At 47.2% G+C, this 25,840-nt stretch overlaps 1 protein-coding gene across 2 annotated transcripts; it reads left to right on the forward strand.

The window, feature by feature from the left end:
- The first annotated feature begins 7,021 nt into the window (after positions 1-7,021).
- LOC126544195 (uncharacterized) lies at positions 7,022-25,827 on the forward strand. Of its 2 annotated transcripts, none has more exons than XM_050191433.3 (5): positions 7,022-7,268; positions 13,735-13,899; positions 15,395-15,497; positions 23,106-23,232; positions 25,696-25,827. In XM_050191433.3, the coding sequence occupies exons 1-5, from the start codon at positions 7,124-7,126 to the stop codon at positions 25,786-25,788; spliced, it is 633 nt and encodes a 210-aa protein (XP_050047390.1). In that variant the 5' UTR covers positions 7,022-7,123; the 3' UTR covers positions 25,789-25,827. The 2 variants fall into 2 exon arrangements, with proteins under 2 accessions (XP_050047390.1, XP_050047391.1); XM_050191434.3 differs by having other exon boundaries at positions 7,025-7,268; positions 25,699-25,827.
- The last annotated feature ends 13 nt before the right edge of the window (positions 25,828-25,840 follow it).

The following is a 25,840-nucleotide window of genomic DNA, read 5'->3' on the forward strand; positions in this document are numbered from 1 at the left end:
CCTCCTTTCTTGGACCCCGTCACAGGTTTAGCTTGCCCAGCCGTGGAGAAATGACTTCTTGTTTTAAAGCGATTTTCTCGAAACATTCTTAGCACATTCTTTTTCCTTCTTTTGATTCTGCCCTCAAAATTTCTGTTGTTCTTTTGTAATAAATCAACATCTTTCCCAATGCCATCCGACCCTTGACCTATCCCCGACAGTGGGTGCAGGCTACATTAGTAACGGAAAATTAAGCCAAAGACCAATGTAGAATCCATAAAAAAGGTATCCTTGCTCAACTTCTTACGCTGACTATTTCTTCTATATCCTTTGACTTACACTTATTATTTTCTCATATTGGAATGTTTTACTTGTGAGTGTTCTTTTTTAAATGTTTTTCTCGTGTAGATGCGGGTTCTGAGCTTTCTATCGGTCCTGCATGTATATTTTGCGCACGATCCAGCCCTTTCTCTTGAGCGCGTGCGAACTGACTTAATGTCACAGCAGCAGGCGGTAGAAGAAAAAGAAAGCGACGCGTTCGAACGCCATCAACAATGGACACACCAAGCACAACCCTGCGTAAGAGCAACAGCTACGATGACACAACGACAGAAGTGGAAGTTTCTCAGAAGGCACCACGAGTCCCACCGCCCACACCTGAGCCAGAAGTCATGTCTCGAGACAAGTCTTTGCTTAACGAGCCGACCTCCGTCAAGTTACTCAGACTGGCGGTATGCCTGGTCGTGGTTGTAGCGCCCTTCCTCTTCGTCATACTCCTCTCCCAATTGCTGGGAGGCTCCAATAAGGCCTACCTGACAAACCACGCGACAGAGCAGTTCTGCTGCCCCAACGAGCTTCAGACGGTGCTCCGTGGCATTAATTCTAGCGTCGATCCTTGCGAAGATTTCTACGGGCACGTCTGTTCCAGGATAGACGCCGGCGAGGTTGAACACCTGTCTCCACTTTTCCGGGTCATTCAGCAGCTGAACCTCGTGGAAGTGGCTGGTCCTGCGGAGACCACCAGTGGTGCCAGCGAGATGCTCGCTGCTCTGAGGCGAGGACTGTGGGACGAAGCGCGAAGTCCCGAAGACATCACCGACTACGTGACGGCAATCGTAGAGGCCGGGACTCCGGCGCCGCGAATGGACTTCCTTCGCATGGCTCGCTTCTTGGCGCAGCTGTCGCTCAGGTATGGCTTGCCCTCCGTGGTTTCGTTCGAGATGTCCGAGGCAGGTACAGTTTTGATCGTTCGGAGAAACGGCCGCTGCATCTCACAGAAGGCGTATGAGGACATGCTGCGGTTCGCCTTGGTATCTTTTAACAACGCACTCAACACGACCGTTACGATCGATGAGCTGCACCAGATTGAAGAGAACGTGGCCGCACTCCGTGAAAATAGCTCGAAAATCCTGTCTCAGAACATAAATAACTCCCCATTTTTCGGCTTGTCAGAAGGTGACTGGACAGCGATATTAAATGATCTGCTGCTTCCGTTGCATCCAAACGTGACCACTGTTGAGACTCAAGAAGGCGACAGCCTAAATAGCCTCATGAAGATCCTTGCTAACGCTTCTCTTCAGCCAGCCACGGTTGCCTACGCAGTTGTATGCTCAGCCCTGAAGACGCATGACGTGGTTGAAGCAGCCGCGCTTAGGCATGACGCACAGTCGCTAAGCACTTCGTGTCAGGCGCTGGACATTTGCGAAATCGAGCAGGCGTATTTGGCCGACGTAGTGAGCACTCACCGCAAGAACGAATACGTCACAGCCCTCTTCGCTAAAATACGAGATAATGTGATCCGGCAGGCTCATGCCTCGTTTGGCGGACTGTCGGAAGAAGAGATCTCCTTGAAGCTGCAAAGACTCAGACTGGTGCTTCCGGAGCAAATCGTCGTCTCCGATATACCCATTCCGACCGTGTCTGAGAGCTTTGCGGCCAACTTGATCGCTGCGCGTTCATATGTATTCGAAGCTAGAAGAGCAAAAATAGCACGCAATATACCCAGCATCGCCAGCCTTTTCTTTCCCGCCATGGTAAGGAGGGGCGATGCCGCCTACGTCCCCATAAACCTATATGCCCTCCTACAGAAACATGTCAAGCGAGTCGTCGCGCTAGACGTTGCTCTCCTGGGTGTGGACATGGCATCTCACCTATGGTCTTACTTGCTTGAACAGTCGTGGTCTGCAGAGACGAGCCACAGCATAGAGGCTTACAAAACATGCTTCAATGGTACAGATAGTGGGGACTTTCCGAACACAGCGACTACCGCATTAGGTGTCGTGTCAGCTATCGACGACATGATGGCGATTGACTGGAACGTCGTGAGCAGTGTCAACGAGGCGGAAATGTCGGTGGGACGTTTGGTTTACCTCATGTGGGCGTACGACAAGTGCGACCCGCTTCCGATAATGGGGAAGTCCGTGGATGTGAACGTGGTCCTGAGAAACTCGCCGGCATTTCGCCCTGTTTTTGGTTGTCCGCAGAGTGCGGCATTGGCTCAGCGCACATGCTGCTTGGGGACATGTTAGCCGATCGCCCTGGCTCGGAGAAATAGTCAAATTGAATAAAAGACCTCGTCTTAAACCGACCGAAACCGCAGCTTGTTGTCTTGTATATCAGCGAGTTGGGAATAACTTTGATACTTTGTGAACGCAAAGATCATAGACGCAAAGATCATACTCGCGCTTTAAATCCGTTACGTACGATGCATGCCATTCTATAATTAACTTGGTTCAAGGTAATGACTGTATCATTTGACGTCGGTGTAGTAGCTTCGACGGGGCGGCCGGACGCGAGACCTATAGTATACGGCATGAGGCCTAACCGCCGGGGCGCGAAGCGCCGCAAAAGGAGGAGGAGGAGGAGGAGGAGAAACTAATATTTAAAAAAAAAAGAAAGGACAAGCAGGTGTCTTTCTGCTCGTGCGGGAGGCGCCCTTAGTCCAGGGCTCCTGCGGCTCTTGCTGTCTCCCGGGCCCGCCGCACCAGTTGCTGCTGGTTACGAGGGTCCGAACTAGTCAGCGCGGCCTCCCACTGTTCGGGTGTGGGGTTGGGTATTTGCGGGGCCACCTTCACGTTGGGGCACGCCCATGTGGTGTGATATAGGGAGGCGTAATCATTACAAAGAGGACATTTGTATGAATATAGTGAAGGGTGTATTGCGTGCAGTCTGCTTAAATTGGGGTATGTCTTGGTTTGTAGTTGTCGCCATGTTACGGCGTCTTCACGTGAGAGGGTCTTGTGTGGAGGTGGGTATTGTCTGTTCATTCTGTGGTGTGGTAGTATGGCGTTGTATTGTAAAGGTACGGGCTCCATGGATGCGGCCGTATCCCTCTCTTGTGGCGTCCGGGAGGCATGAGCTCGGGCTACAGCGTGCGCACGCTGATTTCCACAGAGGTACTCGTGTCCTGGAGTCCACACTATTTCAACGTCCGGGAATTGGGAGGCTTGTTTGAGGAGTCGGTGGGCGATTGAAGATATTCTGCCTCTCGCGTAGCTACGGCAAGCTGCCTGGGAGTCAGTAATAATTGTGACGTACTCGTTGGTCAGACTAGAGGTGATGGCCAAGGCGATGGCTGTCTCCTCCGCTACGAGGGCGCTGGCAGTACGGACCGTCATCGAGACCACCTCATGTAGGTTATAGTCGACAACGCTGGCCGTCATGGCGGCGTTTTTGGGGTACTGCGCGGCATCTGTGTATAGTGTGGTGGGGAGACTGCCATATTTTGTATGTAGAGTTTTTGCGCGAGCCTGGTGACTATCGGCATGATGTTCCGGGTGCATGCTTCTGGGGATAGGGGCTACCTTGATGTGCTCCCGGAAGTTGGGGGCCAAATGAATTGCTTGTTCGTGGCCTTTGCCGTGTGGGGTAGCCTAGGCGCGCTAGGACTGTTCTTCCTGTTGGTGTGAGGGCTAGTCGTTCTCGTTGGCTTCCGAGGTAGGCGTCTATAATTTCTCTTATAGTATTATGGACTCCTAGGGCTTCAAGCTTGAGTGTCGCTGTTCCCGGTGGTAGGCCGAGCGCTTGCTTGAAGGCTTTCCGAAGAAGTACGTCTAACTGATCTATCTCCTTGGGAGTGAGGGGCAAGTACGGGGCAGCGTAGGCAATACGGCTGATTATCAGGGCCTGGACGAGCTGTATTATGTCGTCTTCTTTCAGTCCGTATTGTTTGGTGGTGACACGGCTGACCATTCGTATGATTTGGAAGGTGGTCTGCTTGAGACGTTGGATGGTGTATGCGCCTCCGCCGTCCTGTTGTATGTGGAGTCCGAGAATGCGCACGCGGTTTACTGTGGGTATTTCTTTGTCGTCGAGGGTGAGTGTGATGTGGGGCATGTTCAGTACATTAGGGCATTCAGTACATTGTTCAGATGATACCGTGACTGAATTGGTTTCTTCTTTTTAGTAAATGAGAGATGTACACACTTTGTTATGTTCAAAGTCATTTTCCATTTAGTACACCAATCATGAATAAGTGATAAGTCGTTCTGAAGTTCAATTGTATCATTGTGATGGGTAATTTTTTGTGTACACAACAAAGTCATCCGCAAACAACCGTATAGAAGATGAAATTCCGGCAGAAGTATCATTAATGTACATCAAGAATCTATCTATCTATATCTATCTATCTATCTATCTATCTATCTATCTATCTATCTATCTATCTATCTATCTATCTATCTATCTATCTATCTATCTATCTATCTATCTATCTATCTATCTATCTATCTATCTATCTATCTATCTATCTATCTATCTATCTATCTATCTATCTATCTATCTATCTATCTATCTATCTATCTATCTATCTATCTATCTATCTATCTATCTATCTATCTATCTATCTATCTATCTATCTATCTATCTATCTATCTATCTATCTATCTATCTATCTATCTATCTATCTATCTATCTATCTATCTACGTCTTGGTGATCTCATGATCGTTTCGTTTACTTGGCGTGCGCCAAAATTGGCCTAGTATGACAAGAGTGTGTGTCAAACATAAATAATGTGCTATCACATCAATATCACGACATGTGTATCATGCTGGTCATGAAACAGCCTGCTACGTCTTGGTATGTACCCAAACTGGCACAGTATGACAAAAGTGTGTGACGAACATAAATGATCGGTCATAACATCAGTATCAGGACATGTCTCATGTAGGTCATGGAACAGCCGCCCACGTCTTAGTGCTCTCATTCTCGTTTCGTTAACTTGGTGTGTACCGAAACTGGCATAGTATAACAAGAGTGAATGACGAACATGAATGATAGGCCATGATATGAATGCCATGAAATGGGTGTCACGTAGGTCAAGAAGCAGCCGCCTACGTGTTGGAAAAGGAAGAGGAGGAAATAAAGAGAGAAGGAAAGGATGCTGGCCAGAAATTCGTCTGGTTGGCTACTCTACTCTGGGGGGGGGGGGGGGGGGGGCGGCAAACAGGGAATAGAAAGATGAGATATAGAGAGGAAGGGGTTGGGGAGCGAATCCGTGGTGAGTTCGCGCACGCAGCGAGTCAGAGGCGTTAACATAGGCATACTCTGACAAGAGTGTATGACGAACATAAATGATAGGTCACGAATTGAATGTCATGACATGCGTGTCATGTAGGTCATGATACAGCCGCCTACGTCTCGGTGCTCTCATGGTCGTTTCGTTAACTTGATAAGCTCCCGGCACACTGCTTCGAATAACATCGATTCCCGCAGGGCGTGGGATCTGCCGGCTTTTTGCTTGCTTACGGGGGTATAAGCCGTTGCTGGTGATGATATTTTTGTACCGCTTGATTAGATTGAGTGAGTAAATAAGCTTTTAGTGGGTCCAGCAAAACACGATACAACGCGCACCCGGCTAATCCCACGACGTTTCGCATGCAGTTCCCGTTTCTTTAACCCGTTGCGTAATATCTGGTGTCGCACCACCCGCGTTCGATTTCAGGCCTGATATAATAATGCCAGCAGTAGCATGACTAGTTGCATGCAGTAACAGCCTCGCACACTTCACGTTTGCAGCGGTATGTGACTCTGACGAGCGGTAGACTATGGCCTCGTCTGCTATCGAATTGCCGCCCACCAGAAACCATTGGTTCCATTCAAAAACACGGCCTCTAGACCTCTAGATAATTCTTCGTCGCCATGTACTTGATGAGTCATGTTTCATGTTTCACTGAAGGTTTTCCCTAGTCTAACGCAGAAGTTAAAGCTAATTATATGCTCAAAATTTGTGTACATTCCGCGACTAGTGCAACGTCCAGCTGAACGACCAATATGATGAGCACTTCGCTGTTAAGCACAGCTCTGCCGCCAAGGGAGTGTGCATAGAAAACATTCTGAGGCTACGGGTATGTCTATTCTTAGCAGATACGAATTGACTCAATACCCTGTGGTTCTCGCGTTTGAATATCAGCGAAAAAAAAAATATCAGCGCTGATTTTTTCCTGACGCAGAGATATTTGACATTCCCTACGTGTCACCTCGCTACCATCTGGCATAAGTTACCTGTTCACTTCGAGGTCTCTTTAAGGCTGTTCACCCGCACAAAACATGCAAAATCAGAAATAAGTAGCCAGTACGATGTCAGCAACACAGCTGCCTCATTTTCCGCAATTCATTTCGCAAGGAGGCGGGAACATCACAATTAAAAAAGAAAATGAATATACCTTTTCTTTCCCTTCCTCCCAGTCATAACACACAGCACTGTGAAAGCATGTGTCTGCTGATACGCAGAGTCCAGCTCAGAATACGGCCCGCACGTAAGCTATGTTTTTCACTGGCCTTCGGTTATCTTTCCGCCAGTCACTAAAGCGAGTCACTGGATGAAGGAAATCCTACGGGCAAACTATACTAAGCACGAATAGCGGAGCTATAGTTCAACTCGCCCAGGTTCGACAAATTCGCTCTCCAGCTTCTGCAGCACTGCGCTGTTTTTGACCGAGAAAAGAAAAAGGCACAGCTCCCGCTACGGCCTGCACGCCATCTTCGTTTTTCGAGATTACCGGGCATTGTTCCTCTCCGCACGCTATCTATAGCGCGCACCGGGCCGATAAGCAGAGCAGCCGACAGATCACTCCAGACGTCGGGGCCCGTCACACCTCCCTAGCGTGTGCGCGTACGCGCGAAGCTTCCGAATGATCGGCAAACATGTTCCTCTCCCCGGAAGTCAGGGGTCTCGTCTTGATCTTGCCGCCTCTACTCGCGGTCGCCGTCCGAGCCAACTCGACAACAGTAGAAAACGCTCTGGAGGAGGTATCTGGAACGTCGCCGACGCCAGCTCTTCCCGCAGAAGGTGAGAAACCGATTTGCTTTGTTAGAAATCTCCAAGTGCGGAAGTGAGGCGCCGATAAGAAATACCGCCGGTAGCCGTGGAAGGAGCTAGCGAGACGTTCGCTCGAGAGGTGGCAAAAAGGGCGGAGCGCGGAGATACAGCATATATTCGGCCAACACCTGGGCCCGAAAGTTTTTCTTTCGTTAAGTGCCGTTTTATTGCTAGCGGGCCACTTTCGCTAACACTTACCTGCCAACCTGTGGGCATCCAAATTTCTAAAGATACCGCACACAAGGCAAGAAAGGCGGGTAAAATTTTAATACCATACATTTTTGAAGATATTTATCATTAAAAAACATTTTGCAGGGAACGCGCTCACTTTACTAACAATGACTTACCTCGAGACGCTACCCACAAGCACCAGCAAACTTAGAACAACAGAGATTGAAGCGCAATACTTTGTTTTTAGGTGAAGGTGACTTTTTCAGCGACTTCGATATTGCCGATTTCACCTTGCTCACGAACTCATCCAAATGAACGAAGAAAGTGACCCTCTAATGTCCTTTCACCGACTTCAAAGGGTATGGCCGAAGTCTGACGAGCAATACTTTGTCGAGAACTTATTCTTTTGTAAAACTTGACGGCGCTTTCGTAAAATCGCAGACAAAGCAAAATGCGTAAACGTTACCGAAAACTCAGGAGAGCTGGCAGGTATGCAAATACGATGTCCGTCACTCCGACCGATTGCCATGCGCTTTTGAATGGCCCGTAAAGCGCTCTGAGCTAGAAGGCGAGCGAGTGGCTTGCCTCTGGCCTTTCGCTACCCTTCACACAGGCGCTCTGTCATTTTCGCAGCCTATAGATCGTCTTCGAAGCCTATCTGACGCACGGACCGTCAGTACCGAACGTCGCCCTGGTAGTCCTTTCATGTTTGATAACGCCGTAAACTTACGCTTACCTCGAGTCCACAATTATCGACTTTGCTTCAGCGGCACACGCTGTCGAAACACTGTATACTTGTTGAAATCGGGAGATGGCGCGCGATGGAAAAGCTAGACGACGCGTAAGAAGTGGGAACCCGACTGCACTGCCAAGACAGGCTAGCAGGTCGATTGAAACTGACGTACCCCGTATTTATGGGCTAACAGACCACTTCTAGCCTGTTGACGTTACGTGTGTGGCCCTGTTGGCGTCACGGCATCCGATGAACGGAAAAGGTCCGCGAGTAGCATGCAATTTTTCGCAGCGAAGCTATACATAGCTCAGATCCGGGGTTTCGTGACGTCTGTTTGCAGAAACTATCATCATGTGGGAAGAGTGAGTGAGTGAGTGAGTGAGTGAGTGAGTGAGTGAGTGAGTGAGTGAGTGAGTGAGTGAAAACTTTTATTGGGTCCAGCAAAACGCGATAAGATGCGCACCCTGCTAATCCCACGACGGGACTGACAGGTCTAGCCTGTCCGCCCGATCGCGGGCGCGCTGGACGGCCAGGATTTGCTCTTCAACGACGGGACTTCGCAGGAGCGCGTGCCACTCTTCCTTGGTGAACTTCGAGCCCAACGAACCGCACTACAAGAGCATGCGAGACAAAGTAGCAGTCTCACCACAGGCCACGCAATAACAATTATGGTAAATGTCATGATATATGGTGTTAAGGGCGCGCCTGGTGATAGGGCATAAAGAGTCCAACTCAATGGCACATACCCCTGTGGGCTCGAGGACCTGTAACGCGCCCTTGAACTACCCTTGTCACACCTGTGGTATAAAGCGTATAAACATGGATAAGGTGCCTCAGAAAGGCTGGCCAACGTTTCGATAGGAGCACCTATCTTCGTCAAAGGCGTCCTCATCATCCTCGGTATGTTGGTTTTAAAGGGTTAGGAGAGTGACGTCACATGCGATTGTTGTCGGTGGCGGCTGGTTGTAAAGGAAGAGACTTCAAAGAGAATGAGCGCTGTCGCCTGACGTCTGCAACCATGATTCCTGTAAGTGTGGTTGACAACAACCGCACGTGACGTCACTCTACTAACCCTTTAAAACTAACGTGCCGAGGATGACGAGGCCGCTTTTGACGAAGATACGTCCTCCTATCGAAACGTTGGGCAGCCTTTCTCAGGCACCTTATCCCTGTTTATAACCTTTATACCACCGTGTGCTATTCCATCTGTCAGCCCCTTTCTTGATTTTGGATTTCCTTCTCACACCTGGCACCCAAAGAGGTCCCAGGCACAAGGGTAAGAACAGATGTTTTCGAAACAAAATTTTTGTACAACTTTTTCGAAAAGGACTGTTAAAAAATTATCGGCGCCAGCCGCGCGAACGCGCTCGTGCCACTGCTCCCGCGTTTGTCGTCGTCGTCTTCTTCCCCAGATGGCTTCCCTTGACACTCATCATTCCAGCGTAGAATTGGAATTCTCTCGTCTTAATGGAGAGAGAGAGAGAGAGAAAACTTTATTGAGCCGAGCTCGACATCTTCTTAGACGCCGTCGATGGAAGTGGCTTCCTCTTCACGGGACCCATATGCTTCCCTAGCCGCCTGGCCCCTGGAGATCAGGACGAGCTGGTCTTCCTGGGCGGGGCTGGTTAGCAAGGTCTCCCATCGCTCGGTAAGAGTGGATGAGGAATGGGGTAGGGTAGCGGGGCAGGTAAGAGGTGGGGGAATAGCATTGAATAGCGTAGAATTGCCTGTTAAAATAAAATCAGGAAGGTCATATTGAATGAGTAATAATTAACTTAAATGTAAAATAAGAAATGAATATCACCTCTGTTATTAAATGTGTCCGTCATGCAAGGTAATGAATGGCTCATGCCCCCTAAAGCAATGGCTCATACCCCCGTAAACGCAGCCTCTCTATTAAAACGAAATCACGTCATTGGAGTATGCGATTTCGTCTTAATGGAGAGGTTTGCGTTTACGGGGGTATGAGCCATTGCTTTAGGAGGTATGAGCCATTCATTATCTTGCATGACGGACACATTTAATAACAGAGGTAATATTCTTTTTTATTTTACTTTCAAATTATTACTCGTTCAATATGACCTTCCTGATTTTATTTTAACAGGTAATTCTACGCTATTCAATGCTATTCCCATAGATATTAGGAAATTTATGCTCCATATTAATTTGGAATAATCCACCCATTTCTTGGCCAGTCCCCCAAAGTGGGTAGGAGTCACATGCGTCACAGGCTACAACAACAACAACAACAACGCGAATGTACGTGCGTACCTACATCGTCACAATGACTACAGATCGGGACAATGCGTATGTCCGTGCCTTTGTTCAAAATTCTATCACCTCTTTGTCATGCGCTAAACAGCCTCGCTGGTCATCCACCTTCACAGAGTGGAATGGCTCATGAATCTTTTGCTTTGAATTAACAGAGGTGGTCTAGGGTTCCTTTAAGAGCAGTTCTAGCATACTATACCGACCTATTGAAGAGCGAACCACAGCCTACATACTTTTTGCGCATTCAATTTGCGAAAAGTAAATGGAACGAACGTCTCCGATCCCTTGTGAAGTGTTACTAGCGCTGTTCCTGGGACACTATATAGAGTTCGTCGCATATCTTCATGGCTTTAAATTTTTTTACTGTAGAAGCTGCGAAAAAGCCACTCACTATACTTTTCACATTTCTATGAACTGGGCCCATATTCACAAAATCCTCGCACGATACAATTGCTTAAGGAAGGGGGGGGGGGAGAGCGGGCATTTCAGTCAATTCTAATGCTGGACATATTAGCGAAGGCGGTGGGTCATGGGCAAAGCACCTACGCACGAAAAGCTTTGTGAATTTGGCCCTAAATGCTTTGTGAATTCGGTGCCTGGCGTAGGTCGGTAATTCTGCCATCTTATCCCAGGGACCGAATCAAGAGTACTCATTCATACTCACCTCACGCACTCACGAATAATCACCGTGCTTACTCACCAATGTTTTGGTAGGCCATGTATTCACTCACACTCGTGCGCACTCACTCCCGTTGCCACGCACCCTCACCAACACTCACTCCCGCTCATAGTCGCTTTCATTAACACTTACCCACTGACGCTCCTGCTGGTGCCCGCTCCCATTCTACAGCACCCCCTCAGACTTTCAATGATGTTCGCTCACACTCGCCGACACTAACTTCCGTGCACATTCGCTTTTGCTCGCACAATTCATAACTCATTTGCGCTCTATCTCACACCTCTTAAAAGTGTTGAGAGAATACCAGTCAGTGTATTCACGAGTGCGCATGCCGAGCTACGTGCCCTGGTGTAGGTTGTAGTTCCTTATTGATGCGGGCCCTGGGCTCCTGGCTGCAGAAGAGAACGCATTAGAACTTCGACGTTACCAGCCAGGTGGCCTTATTTTTCGAGGCTTGACGGAGCCAAATGTTGCCTAGTTTCTTTGATCTAATCTCATGAGAGCGAGTGCATTGCTTGCCGCAGGGCCGGTGGCCTGGACCGGTGGCCTGGACCGGTGGTCTACTGGTGGCCTGGACCGGTGTTTGCGAAACGCTTTTACGATAGAGTTGTTCTTCAAGAAATTTTCAGCCCATCACGACGCTGGACGCATAGCTAAGGCCGCCCGACAGTGGCAAACAACACCGAATGAATAGCATTCTGAACTCAGCTCCTTAGAATCTTGGAGAGAGCACTCGACTTTCGCGAATTAGAAGCTTCCGCTGCCAAAACTGAACGCCTTGTACCAAACCGTGGCGGAAGTTGTCACGCCAAGCCATAGCTATAACTATAGTTTCTGTAAAGTTAGCTTGGTCGAATTGGTTGATTATACGATCGTCGGTTTGTTGATTGATTGGTTGAATGAGTAATCGATTCCTTATTGGAGCTATAGCTTTTGAGGAGCACTTTATAAAGCCAGCAGAAGTGCGCGTCAAGGAAACATGTGCTGGTGCTTCAGCGTGGAATTTACATTGTGTAGGCACGGATTACTGAAGTCGAAGCCTGATGGTCTTTTTTATCCTTTTCGTTGAGTGTATTTTTTTATCTGTCGAGTCACCACTCTTCTTACGTTATCGTCTACCGAGGTCACGGCAAGGGTAATCGAAATGCAAGATTTTGGAAAGTTACCGCAAGCAAAACACGAGACTTGAAGAAAGGGACAACACGAAAAGACACGAAAGGGAGAACCGCTTCGTGTTGTCCCTTTCAAGTGTCGTGTTTTGCTTGTGGTAACTGCCCAAAATCATGAATCACCAACTGGCCTACGTCCGCATTCTACTTCGAAATGCGAGCTTATAAAAGTGCTGCCGTCGTGCAGATAGTAGCGCTTCGTGTGCGTTTAGCAGATATATATTCCTGTCTATTGGGCACTCGTCGATGTTGTGCGTGACTTGAGCGAATCTTTCTAGGAGCGGACCTTCATAAACGTATTGTTCGCACTTTCGTTTGGAATGCTGGTTTTTGCCCACATTGTTCTTGTTCAAGCGTAAATGCTTTATTACTACTTCAGTACCTGCTGCTTTTGTGATTAGTTGAACCTTGCAAAACCGCTGCACTTTGACCTCGAGATACCTGGGGTTGTAAGCGAAATTTATAAATTCATATCTTACAAAAACCCTTTCGGAAGTATGGCTTGCGTTATATGAAGATGCAGTGAAAGCGCTACAATTACTACCACGCTGGAACCGTTTCGCAAGCAGTATCCTTCAGCAACGGCGGCAACTCTGTGCTTTTCGATGCGCTCTCTAAAGACGCAGCGTTGGGAGTTGTACTCGTATCCTATAGGTGTCACTGTTTCAGCACTTTTGGCTTCTGTGATAACTTTATTAAGGGAGAAAACTTTTGTGAAACTATATTATTTAACGGAAGAGAACATGCGACTGGTAGGTAATCTCTCAGTTGGTTTTAGCGCTTCCCGCGTACTGTCTGCGAGCGATAGCGTAGATAAAAAATAAAATAAAGAAGCAGCACCGAAAGCAGTTGAAGTCTGGTGGGCTCGTAGTGTTACCTCAATTACTGGAATGATGAAGCCTGGTGGGTGTAGGGAGATGTGTGCCTCGCCTTCATCAATATTATTTTCAAAATTGAAAGCTCTCGGGAAATTGTCATCCTTAAGGCAATTTGCGCAGTGTCTGACTCCCACTTCGAAGCTGCCACTTCGCGGTAGCTTCGAGGTTCCGGATATGTTCATGCATGCTCTCATCTCCTATATGCGACGACAGCCAATGTTTTTCTTACTTTCTTTGCCTCCTTTTTTTTTTTTTTTTTGCGGTAGACAAGTGCGATTCACGCTGAAGTACGTTGGAAGGGATAGCAAAAGGAAGTGCCGGCCAATACTGATAACGAACATGCTGTTCTTGAAAGTAGTTAGCACATGACAAACAGTTCTTACGAACGTGACGCATTGTGATATTTTTTTTTTTTTTTTTGCCGCAGGCATCCGGCGCGTTATTACACTTGATGAGAGGGAGGCCTAGCCAAAATTTCTGCTCCTTATTAAACGCGCCTTACTCTCCCACTTCTTTCTCTCCCCACTGAGTACAGAGTGCTGCGTCCCGCGAGGCGGTAGGCACGGGCGTCCGGTCCGGCTGGGCGGAGCCTGCCAATGGAGTTCCCAGTGTCCACCGCGCAGCGCCTGCGTCCAGGGACGCTGCAGGCGCTGCAAGATAAACGGCAACACTGACGGCGGCCCGTGTGCCTTTTGGAAAGGTGCGTGCTTTACACAGTGTGCAGTCGCGATCAAAATTCTGGAGACCGCAGATGATGAGGGAAAAAATGATTTATTTGAAGTAACGCATGGGAGTTGAAATCGAGTAGCCTATAGTCTGCATTCGCCTGTTCGGCCAGAGCGGTGCATTGAGACTATTCCACGTTGTACGGCAGGCCTAGGAAAATATTAACCTTTTTTTTTTCCTCCCTAGCGTCCTCGTCTCTAGACTTGTGCTCCCGACTGTACTCACCATTTGTTGGCGCACAGTGGACAACAAAGACAAACACCACATAGTTGAACATTTTGAGTGAGATGACAAAACCAATACTTGGGCTAGTTGGTTGAAATGGATATTTGAACGTCAGCGCATAACACTGACGCAACAGGGAGCACTTATTTCGTGGTACCGGTACCGCTTCTCTGTGTTGCTTGGGGTTCAGCGCTCCCGTTCGAACGCGAATGTATTAACATGTTTGCGCTTGTTATGTCTCCGAGTGTTTTATCGTTACTATTATCGTTCCTTCTTTCCCACACTGCTGAGCGATGCTCACGTGTTAGGGTGCAGTCAGCCAAGCTTTCCTTTCTCTGTCAACCAATTTCTCTCTCTTTCTTACCACTCAGCTCCTTACTTGTAGGGGTGAAGTTATAGCGCCTATACCTTTCACCTCTTCACGCTAGACCTTCAACTACGAAAGAGAGCCGCGCCAGCAGGAGTCCACGCATAGCTTCAGTGCTTTTACTCTGTCAGTGTAGCTAGGCTACCTGGAAAATAAACGCTCGCCATTTCTGGCTAGAATATGTAACTTATGGCTGAATACTGACACCGAAGTTTCATCAAATTTGCCGAGTCATTTGGCTTTCATTCTAAAACCAGTGGCTGAAAGATACAGGCCGAGCATAATCTGTTTTCGAAGTTCCTGGTTCGCTCAGTTTAAGAGGACTTACATCGCCTCGATTTTATATAATTCGTACTGGTGGAAAAAGAAAGCGAGTAGTAATTCGTATGGCTTTAAAGCATTTAGCTTTCATTTGGAACTAAACACAATTTTTTGAGTGCCTGAACGTTTTCGTGGGCCGGTACTACTGGTACCAGCGGTAAGGGAGGCATTCTCGCATTCTTCCCTCGTGGCAGCGAGCGTTCTGAGATTGTCTTTGACACACTGCGACGCTGGTGGAAGATGTAGGCACTGTCGTTTGTGGCGCCTGCAGGTGTTCGCAGACACTGCACGGATATTTCAACTAGCTCTTAAGAAATTTGCGCTCGAAGTACCCCTTGACTCCCATGCACGGGTAAGGGACGGTGGTATAGGGAGTACCAGCCATAACACATGGTCCAACATAGTGCCGAAATGTGACCACCTCTGAAGGCATGCTAAAAACATTCTTGGATAGCAACTGGGGTTGATTCTTCATATTTTATCTTTTTTTTTTTCGCTGCGCTTACTTTTTGTAATGTCGACCCTTTGTATTGTGCTTTTTTTTTTCTTCTTGCAGATCGTAAGCGCAATTCTCTTCATGTGTTCCGGACAGTAATGATAATATCAGCCAGTGTTATCGCCTCACTGCTCGGCTTCTTCATCGCATGCGTCATCACCAGGTGAGCGAACCTTCCCCATTGTCCCTCGAGAACCTCCGCTTTGTCTTGTCTGCACAGAAGCATTGCCGTGTTGTAGATACCAACACCCGAGAAGCAGCTTCTGCCTGCTATCTACCATTCCGACTAAGCAATAGTCCCCGACGGTGAGCCCATGCGCGCGCTCGATGTCGAGTAATCTGGCGTATTTATACGCACAGTGCACGCCGATGGACGCGCCACTGGTGGCGGCCTTGCGAAGTGCGGTCGGGAAAGGAGGCAGCCGCACGCCGTAGTTTTCTGCGTCGTTGATCGGGATCATCCGTCTTATTCACGTTTTCAGAGCAAAATAAGGAACACCCTTCCCATGGGTGTCGTGGCCAAAGCTTCAAGGAATGTCGAAGAGCAATTGTTTCCCGGTGGGGTACTCAAATACGAGCAAAAAAGTGCCGGCGATTTGGTTCTAATCATTCCCCGAAAAGCCTCATGAGCGGAAGCAACGGTAGCCACAGAAACGTCTGCATTGCTGTTACTTCGTGGCTTTCTGATAAACAGTGACATTATGCAGTGTTTTTGACAGATGATGCTTTGAGAACGGGCTCAGTATCAGACTTCATGCAAGTTTACGTGAACTTGTACGAATTTATCATGTGCTTTTTTCTTCTTTTTGTGTTCTAGTTCATGCCGTGACTGTACAGTTAAAGAATGTTTCTGGTTAAAGGGACACTAAAGAGAAAAATTATTTCTTCTGCATCAGTAAATTGCCTTTCTATGACGCCAAAAACACCACTCTTACCGCGATAAGATGCTTGGTAAACCAGAAAAAGCGCAAGAACAAAAGACGGGTGGCGACGCCTCCTTCAAGTTTCCGCACCTGGTCGCTGTGATGTCAAGGATTTTGATGGCATCTTCTAGGACCTCCTTAATTAAATAGCGGTACACACTGACTACATTGTGTTCTACAGGAACTAAATATTAAACATAGTGAGTTTCGGGAACCTTTACTCCGCCAACGCGGCCCCAATGCGAAAACGCACTTTGCAATCCCTGACGTCACACTAACGTACCGGCGTCGGCGTTTTGGCGCGAAATTCAAATACTGATACTTCGACCTTCACTTGCTCAATTAATAATCAAACTATTATTTTGAAATGACTACCTGCAGGGTTCTCAAACAATTCTTTATTAGTCTCAACTGATTTATTGTTTCGCTTTAGTGTATCTTTAAGCACACTGTGACTCGACGTTAGCTTGTCCCTGATACAGCGCGCTTTGCTTATGTAATTCTGTGGCAAGCTAAGCGTTAGTTAAGTGACGCCTTAGTTCGTTCCGATGTTTTTCTTTTTGTTTGTTTTGTTCTTACTTGCATTCATTTGTCGCTGGCGTCTATTTTGTTATGATCTGCGTATGCAGCCTTTCAATGGGCTATTTTCTCGCAATCCATACACACACACACACACACACACACACACACACACATATATATATATATATATATATATATATATATATACATATAGAGCTTCTGAAATTCTACGTCCCCAATCTAAGCCTGATAGTGAAGCACACCGTAGTGTGGGACTCCGAATCAGTTATGATTACCGGGGGTTCTTCTCTACATATGTTATTATTCAACAAACTACAGCGCTCCTGCACAAATGGGCAGCCGGAGTTACTCCGTTTATCAAGGGTAAAAATACAAGGCACAAGCAAGAGGGGCCGTATGTCGCGATATTTCCCAACGTGTGACCGCTAAACGTGATAGTATTGTGATGTCGGGTGCGAACAAGGCAATGTACTCTTACGCCAATGACGCGATTTCCGCCTTTTTTGCGGATAGTGGAAGTACTAAAAAGCCGCAAGACATAGCTGATACTGAGCAACGAACAGGGCATGTATTTTCTAGCCATTTGCATCTCCGTTTCGTATCGCATGTTCTGACGAGTCACCTATCTCTGCCATAGCGGATGGGCAGTTTCGGGAGAGCGTTTACGAAAGCAAAGAAAATATTAAAACATAAACATAGGCATTAAATATTACGGCCCCGGGATACGGTGTTGACGAACTGGTCAGATGTTCTGCTGGCGCTCCACTAGGTTATGTCCAAATCCACGCCCCGTTGAGGCGGAGGCGATCTTTACAGTACGTACCACCTGCGTCCACTTGCCAAATGCTCCGTGATGTCATGAAAATGAACTTCAGTATAACCTCAAAATGAATATCTTACAATACGTGGGCGCGTCATTAACACAATAAGTAAAAGAACGGGTCATTATTAAGAGTCCGCAAACTCCCCCTGCGCTTAGCGTCGGGTTACTCGGCTCGCCTTGGCAGGGACTCTCCGTGCCAGGTGTTGCGGTAATATATATATATATTAAAATTTCATGACACTAACAATATAGAGTTGTCTAAATAGCAACTCGGGTTGCATTATAATGTGACTGGCCCCAACAACTCCATATCGCTGCCTTTCAAAGGGAAGCTTTCTATGCCTCTTTCGCCGACTTTTGCGCTGCAGCTGTGTCCTTGCACGTCGCATCGGGGGTTGATTCAGAGCGTGTATATACATGACAGGAGCGTGGCAGAGAGGAAAGTCAACGCAAGAAACTCGTTTGGACCTTTCCATCGCGCGGCACGTGCACAATACCCTCTGGAGCTCCCAGAGGGTCGCCACATTAGCCTCTTGACAGCTGCACTTATCCGTTACCCCTGTGAAAACCATCGCAGAAGCTGCAGCGCTTACTTTTCTACTAACATGCACGTCCAGAGAGAAGCTAGATAGAATGGTAGAGATGAGGGAGAGAGGACGCAGAGAATGGCTAAAGCCGAAGGCAGACGCGAGGCGAGTGCAAAACAGCCTTGCCACTCTCCTCTCCTCTCGCGGTTCCCATACAGGGGGAGAGGGCGGGAGAGAAAAAAAAGAATGACATGAGAAGGCAATGAAACAGCGGTTGCAGTACAGTACACTTCTGCTATTTGTGAAAAAATAAACGCCATACAAATTTCGTCAAGACAAATGACGCCGGGTGTGCGGACGCAAAGCCGCATCAAAATATCGTATACGGTCTAGCGACACTACGGATGTGGTCGCACGTCAAATCAACACGTCTGTGGTCGTCGCGGTAGCTTGACGGCTGTGGCATTGCTCGAGCTCGCAGGTTCACTACCGCCTCATTTCGATGGGAACGAGATACAAGAACGCTAGTGCACTTGGGCCTAGGAGCACGTTATAGAACACCAGTGTGTCAAAATTAATACGGAGTCCGCCAATCCGATCGTGGTGTTGGCACGTACAGCACTATAAACACTTCTGCCACGATTCGATGTGTCATGTGAGCCAGTGATAATGCTCAACCCTCTGAACAATGGCACGTTACAACGACTCAAGCAAACACCGATGCCTGTAGGTTCTGTGTACTACGCAGACTGTCATGGTGCACGCAAGGTAACGTTTAACATCAACCCGCCGCTCTCGTATCTCACTAAACGCTGAAGAAGTAACGCATTCGCCGCCAGCATCATCCCTAATTATCGTTAATCAAAGCAAACAGCATCTGAAGCTTCGCTTACATCGATTCCCAATTGCGATGGGCATATGTTCTTTACGCTTCTTGTGTTGTCGTCTTCCCTGCGTTTCTTCCTTAATATGGCGTACCAACTAACCGATCATACTCGTGCTCAGCGATTTTCTCTCCTCCGATATGCCGTCGTTGTCATTTGAAAAACGTAATTTTGTGTCTACTTCTTCCCCCGTGCAATGCAACTGTTTAAAGTAGTTGGCCTCTGGCCTATCTCTGTATGTTGCTGTTCTCTGCCGCTCTGTCTCCTTTAAGGTGTAAATACATAGAGGAGGATGCCATGGTAGAGTTTATAACTAGACCCCAGAACACCCTCATTTAGTAAAGTGTTTCGACAAACCAGCTTCCGTTTCGTTACCGAAGAAGGCGTATGTATCGTGACGTCATAAACCAGTAAGTCGGATGGAAGAACGACAGCGAAGCAGTAGGCTCGCTCGGATGCCTGCTGTGCTGCTACTAATTACGCAGCCCAAGGTAGCAGCATACCAGACCACCTAGCGAGAGTGGAGTGAGTGCAAAAAATTTGGAGGGCGCTTAAGCTTCGCCTTTAAGGTTGGAACGCGATAGCATTCAAATATCCCTGACTCACACTTCCCGGCAACTGCAGCGTATGTAACCTTAAAGGGCCCTTGAAACGGTTCGGACAAATTTTCTAGACGCGTAGGGTACAGCTTACGTAGAACATTCGCACCACAATTTAAGTGAAGCGTTACGTATTAATGGAGCTACAAGCGATTAGATGTTACCCTCCCTCCTAGCCATGCTTTTCCTCCTCAACTCGTTCGCCGAGCGAGCGGGGCTAAGCTTCGCCTTCACTGGTTCTGCGGCACGATGCGACGTCACATTGCCCACTTCCGTTTGTTTTAGAGCCCGCCCCGCCCGCGCGAGACCTATCCGCTAGCCGCTTGGCCTTCGACCCCAAGCGAGAGCTATCGAAGCAGCGTGCGTAGCGAGCATTCTGTCGTAGCGCCGAACGTGTCTGGTATTCCGGTAACCACAGGCAAGCTGGTCATTTCGGCAAATGACTGGAAGCATAAACTCAAGCTGATGAAGGAACTTTAGCGTAGACATACGTGAGCTGTCTGATCGGTCTGCACGGTCCAGGCACTTGTTGGCGCAGCGCTTAACCAGCCAAACAAAGCGCTAATATTGCTCTAACCAAGTGTAAAACATTTTAAACATTAATAAAAAACAACATGTTGATGATTACACTCCTGCGAAAAATACACACCAGCAGCAAAGAAGAATACACTTTGTTGCTGCTACTGTGTATGGTTGAGCTCTGGGCCACCACGTGGCTGCACCGTGCAGACCATTCACATTTGCCCGTCTGCTCATCTCATGGTTCATCCCGTTACGGCACAGTCAAGCGGGTAGACCCTGTCTCCTTGCGCTTGCGTTTGCCCTAATACCGGAATCGCGAAACGCTATTGCGTTAGTAATCTTCCGGTGTAAAGTGACGGCCACAAACGCGCAACTCCTGGCGCCGATCGGATAGCGGCAGTCCGATGCGCAGCAGCCAGTTCACTTGTATGCTGCCTTGCAGAGGGACACGACGTCGCAACTTGACTATTGCCAGTCGCTACGTTTGCAGTCCACAAGGCAACAAAGTCGAATCATAGTGCTCGCGAAAAGACTGAGACCGACTCTGACCGCGGAGCTCTCGTCAAAATGTAGTACGTTGTAACACAAGCAGACGACACTTGCTGTGTGCCGGAAGTGATTAAGTGTACTGAAAAATTGTTCTTGTGCATTCCCTTTATGTTACTTTCTTTTTATAAAAACAAATGAACTAACATTCCAACTATTACGAAGATGATTTGTTTACCATAAGGTTGGAAAAATTATCGATCACGCGCCCTGGTCAGCCAGTCGGATAGCTCGCCCCATTGACGTCAAATGGGTGATTTCCGTCGTATGGGTAGGGGCGGCTTAAAATTCCGCCGAGCAGTGTGCTGCGATCGGCAGCGATTGTTCATTTTTAAAACCTTGTAATAAATTATACGCTTTGCGCGGAGCACTTAGATGTGTCAATTAATGATCAGAAGGACCTACTCTAACGACTCAGTACGTTTGTAGAAAATCGTCAAAAGCGTTTCAGGGTCCCTTTAATGCTTACCGGGAAGCGCTGGCGGCAAACGCTATGCAGGAAGGCGGGCTTTCTGGTAGAAATGCGGCCTTTTGCGTGGGCCATGATGGGACGAAGGCGAGCGCCATCTAGAGGTGTTGCAAGGAACCAGGCGCGCCGCTCCATGACCTCCAAGGTATTCTTTAGTCGCGACAACTTGATTTGGGCAAGTTGGTTCTTCATCTCCTCGTTTTCTTCGCGCTGCTTCAAGCTTTACCTCAGATATTCGCTTGGCGGCGCGCGCAAATGGCTGACGCCGTGGCCGGTCTATGTATGATAGAAAGGCTGGAAAAGGGGTTTGTTTGAGTTTTCGCGTAAGAGAATTATCTTTTCTTGTATAATCAAATTACAATCCAACGCTATCATGTCTGTAGGTTGTAAGTCATAGTTTACGATTTTTCCACGTATTTTATCTTGAGAAATTCAATTAGTTCAGTAAATTCCTTGCGCCACATGGAGTGCCTGGGTATGGGTGGTTCGAAATTCGTTTTGCCAAAACGACGCCCGATGCGATGCTGGACGCAGCACGCCGACGCCAGATTTTCTTGTCACTATCATGTTAAAACATCGTGATGTTCTGGTAGAACATCACGATGTTCTACCAGAACATCAGTGAGAGAAAATCTGGCGTGCGCCAGATTTTCTGTCACTATGATGTTAAAACATCGTGATGTTCTGGTCGGACGCGATCGCCGTCAGTGTAGTGACGTCACGACACAAACACCGACATAACGGGCAACGAAACCAAAACTGGTTCGCAGAAAAGACGTTAGGTATGCTCAGTTTCGGGTGCTATGAGGCTTTCTAGTACTCTTTTGGCAGAACTTCATAACGCAAAAAAAGAAAGGGTAAACAAAGTGTCGACGCTAAAGAAGACAAGCTCGACGAACATGGTGGCTCAAATGATTCGGTGAATAAATGTTGATTATATCCCCCGATTATGTCTCTGTCAATTTTTCACATTCATTATTAATTTTGTTGTCTTATTCGTATCGTATATCACGTGCAATTACATCGACATTGTCTTATTTAACGTCGATAATTGGCTGACCCATCGCTTCGGCTTTCTTGTTGCTCTTTCACGCTACTGACCTGTACGGACGTATTAGACCAGAGTGTTTACAACTTCTTCCGAACAGACGCCCAAGATTTGGGAGACGCAGTCGCGCGGCCTGTGACTCCGCTCTCTCGGCTTCTCCGACCCAACTCTCTTCAGTCCCGAACTTTAAGGTCACTGGAACATTCACCAAATCAGGCATTTCCCGCCATCTCGTAGAGTGCGCGACAGTTAAGTTAGAGTGCACTTGGCGGTGGTACGGCAGAGGATGACATCGTTAGAGGCACTCGCATCCCATGCCATTTACTGCTAATTATACAACTTTTGATTACATCCTTGGTTGATGACTATTGCTACGTGTTCTCGACGTGGAGAGAAATCATATACGGCATCTTCAAATCACCTATCCGACCATTTTTTTACTAAAAGAGCCAGATCCCAGACACACCAAACCGTCTGAAGCCAGCTAGGAAGACATTGTCCTGAAAAGAACTGAAAAGAACAGTCGAAAATCTCACGTCGTGCACTCCTTTAGGAAAAACAATAGCGAAATCAGGGTCAAGAAAAATGTGTGGCCGAAGGAGGTGCCAAAGCACTAGAGATGGTGGCTAATTGAAAGAAAAATGCACAGGGAAGGAAATTCGCTGAATGCATGAGACGTCAACTGTTCATTGTCCAGGCTCGCGAAGTTCACAGATATCTCGGCTGTCACTCGTCCATTGTGCGCTGTTTCTAGTCTTCCAAAAATGTACCGAGTAGTCAATTTCTCGATTTTTCTGGGGTGTCTCCGCGTGCGCCTCCCATCGAGGATGGGTACTTTCTCTGTGAACAGGTTTTCTATTTCTTCGCAAACGATGTGGCACGCGCAGGGCTTTCCTGGGTCGGTCGGACCACGAGGAAAGCATCGCATTTGCATCATCACCGGCGACGCCTGAGCCTGAGCCAAGGGTCCTGGCGGAGAGGCCGCCTGCCTACACCGACGTTCTACGAGCGCAGGTGCTGTGTTTTTTTTCACTCACTATAGCCACTGCTGCGTGGGTTGCTTTGCGCTGGTTCTTTCGAATAATTGCATTATTGTTATGGCAACCGAGAGTCCTCATTGCTTTTGGTGCACTTTTCAATGAAAATAACGAAAACAGGTTTAGGCACCTTACAATATCTATGAATACTCCTTTTCGCTTAATAGCGGGTAAACAATAGCATATTGTTGCAAGAAATTTTCAGTAGTAATACAAGTGATTCTAATCGAAAAAGTGATTATATAAAAAGCCTCGCGTATAATACACTCGCGAAGTCCCAACTAGAATCGCGAGCACAGCTTGGGATCCGTACTTTAAAGAAGACATTGGTAAACCTGAAATGGTTCACTGGAGCGCCAGTACGTTTTACCTTTAAGAGGAAGCTTTAGCTCGGGCCCAACTCCGACGCGGCCTGTTCAAATACATGTAAAAACGCAAAAACGTTTTTCTGAGATAACCCCTGGACCGATTTTAATGAAAGTTGTTGCATTTGAGAGAGAAAGTTAAATTCTAGTGACTGTTGGAAGCGGAATTTTGATTTAGGGCTTGAATTTTGTCAAAAGGATTTTCAATAATTCAGACGTTTGAGAAAAATAGAAGCACGAAGTTTACAAGCTAATAGCTCTGCATCAAGAACAGATATCGCCATTCTGTAAACGGCATCCATTAGACCATTCAAAGCGGACAAATTTGATATGTCAGTTTACATCTTACGTGAATTTGTTACGTTGTTTACAAAGGTTCTGCAAAAGTTGTAGTTACACATTACTCCATTTTTTGAGGTTCATGTGTAACATATCAATTTTGTCCGCTTTAGATGTGCTATCAGGTACAATTCACAGAATTGCGATATCATTTTTTCTTGCTGAGTTACGGAGTTGTAAACTTGATAGTTTCGTTTTCTGAAAATTTCCGATTTTTGCCAAATCTTATAAAAATTGGACGACCTAAATCGAAAATTCGAAACCAACAGTCACTAGATTTTAAGCTTTTCTTTTAAATGCAGCAAAGCCCGTCAAATTTGGTGCAGTGGTTGCCGAGAAAAATGAATTCTCCTTTTACATGTATTTAGATAGAAGCACCCGAGCTAAAGCTTCCTCTTAACAGCAATCCTCGCATGGATTAACCGACTCATCTCATAAATAACAATAACATTTGTGTTTAGATAAGAAGACAGCCGTCGCTATACTGAAATTTTTGTTTTTATTGCTCTCTAATCAATTTATATTAGCCCAGACTCATACTTACACCCTTATCTATCACGACAAACGCGGCACGCTCATATTCTTCAGCTATCCCAATATTTTGTTCGCACTGCTCTTTTTCAGCATTCCTATTTCCCTCGCACTATAACACAATGGAAGGCGCTGCAGCCTGAAAGTCTGCTAAGGATTGATGATGAGAAAGCCTTTGAAAGGGTCTTGTCAAACTATTTTCCTTTACATTGATGTTGTATTTTAACGTCTTGCCAAAGTTGTGTTTTCTGTAGGGCTATCCTTTTTTTTTTTCACATGTCAGAATTTTGTTTTGCACTATGTTCTTTTGTGTCTTATTGCACGGCCGCCTGTTTGGTCCTATTACTGCAGGATATGTTAAATAAATTAAAATAAAAAATCATAAGCCATTCCACTCCGTTAAAGTGAATGACCAACGAAGCTGTTTAGCACACGACAAAGAGGCGACACAGAATTTTGAACAAAGGTACGAACACATTTATTGTCCTGATCGGTGGTCAAAGTGACGATAGGTACGCACACCTTCTCGTATGAACTCTGTTATGATTATAATAATTCAATCATATTCGCGTATAGTACGGACTCCCGAGGAGCAGCGCGCCTACGAAGAGCGACGGCAGAAACAAAGGCGTGAATACACTCGCCGCCCCGGGGAACCGGAGGAAATTAGACAGGCGTGACAATTCGATGGCACCGCCACCACGGGATAGTGGAAGGAAAGGAAACTAGATACGCAAGTGCTTGGAACGCTGACAAAGAGAGGGCGGTGCGAACATAAGCATGGCAGACGCGAGGTGGCCTCTTGGGTTAAAATTCGATCGTTCTCACCGCTTCGTTCGCGTTGAAGTGAGAGGCAGCACGAAGGGCGATTCGCTCGCTGCTGCTGCCACGCTTGCTCACGCGAGCGTTTTGACAGCGAGTGTCCGCAGTCAATCGAGTGTGGTGTGTTCATGTTTGCCTGTGCGCGCTGACACCATGCTTCTAAATTCAGTTAGTAATTGCGAATATTTGCAAGGTCATAGGCCGATAAAACTACTATCCTTACTTCGTATAGCTGTCTACTAATTTGCTTTCGCATTCGATGCTTCGTCTTTCGGGAGAAACTGGGACTTTTGTTTATTTGTGCTGCATCTTTCATGCATGTATGGAGTAACTACTTCATGATTATAATGCTACGAATTTGTTGTGTTGATTGCTCGTTCCAGCAGGAGGAGCTGCCTTCTTATGTGGAAGCCATGAGACGCCCTCTGAACACCCTGCCACGGACAAACCCAGCTTACGTCGTCGACATCACCTAACTGCAATCTCCAATAAATATCCACGTCATAATATATCAATGCGCGTTTAAAC

This window comes from Dermacentor andersoni, chromosome 10 (genome assembly GCF_023375885.2).
Source record: "Dermacentor andersoni chromosome 10, qqDerAnde1_hic_scaffold, whole genome shotgun sequence".
Taxonomy (NCBI): Eukaryota; Metazoa; Arthropoda; class Arachnida; order Ixodida; family Ixodidae; genus Dermacentor; species Dermacentor andersoni.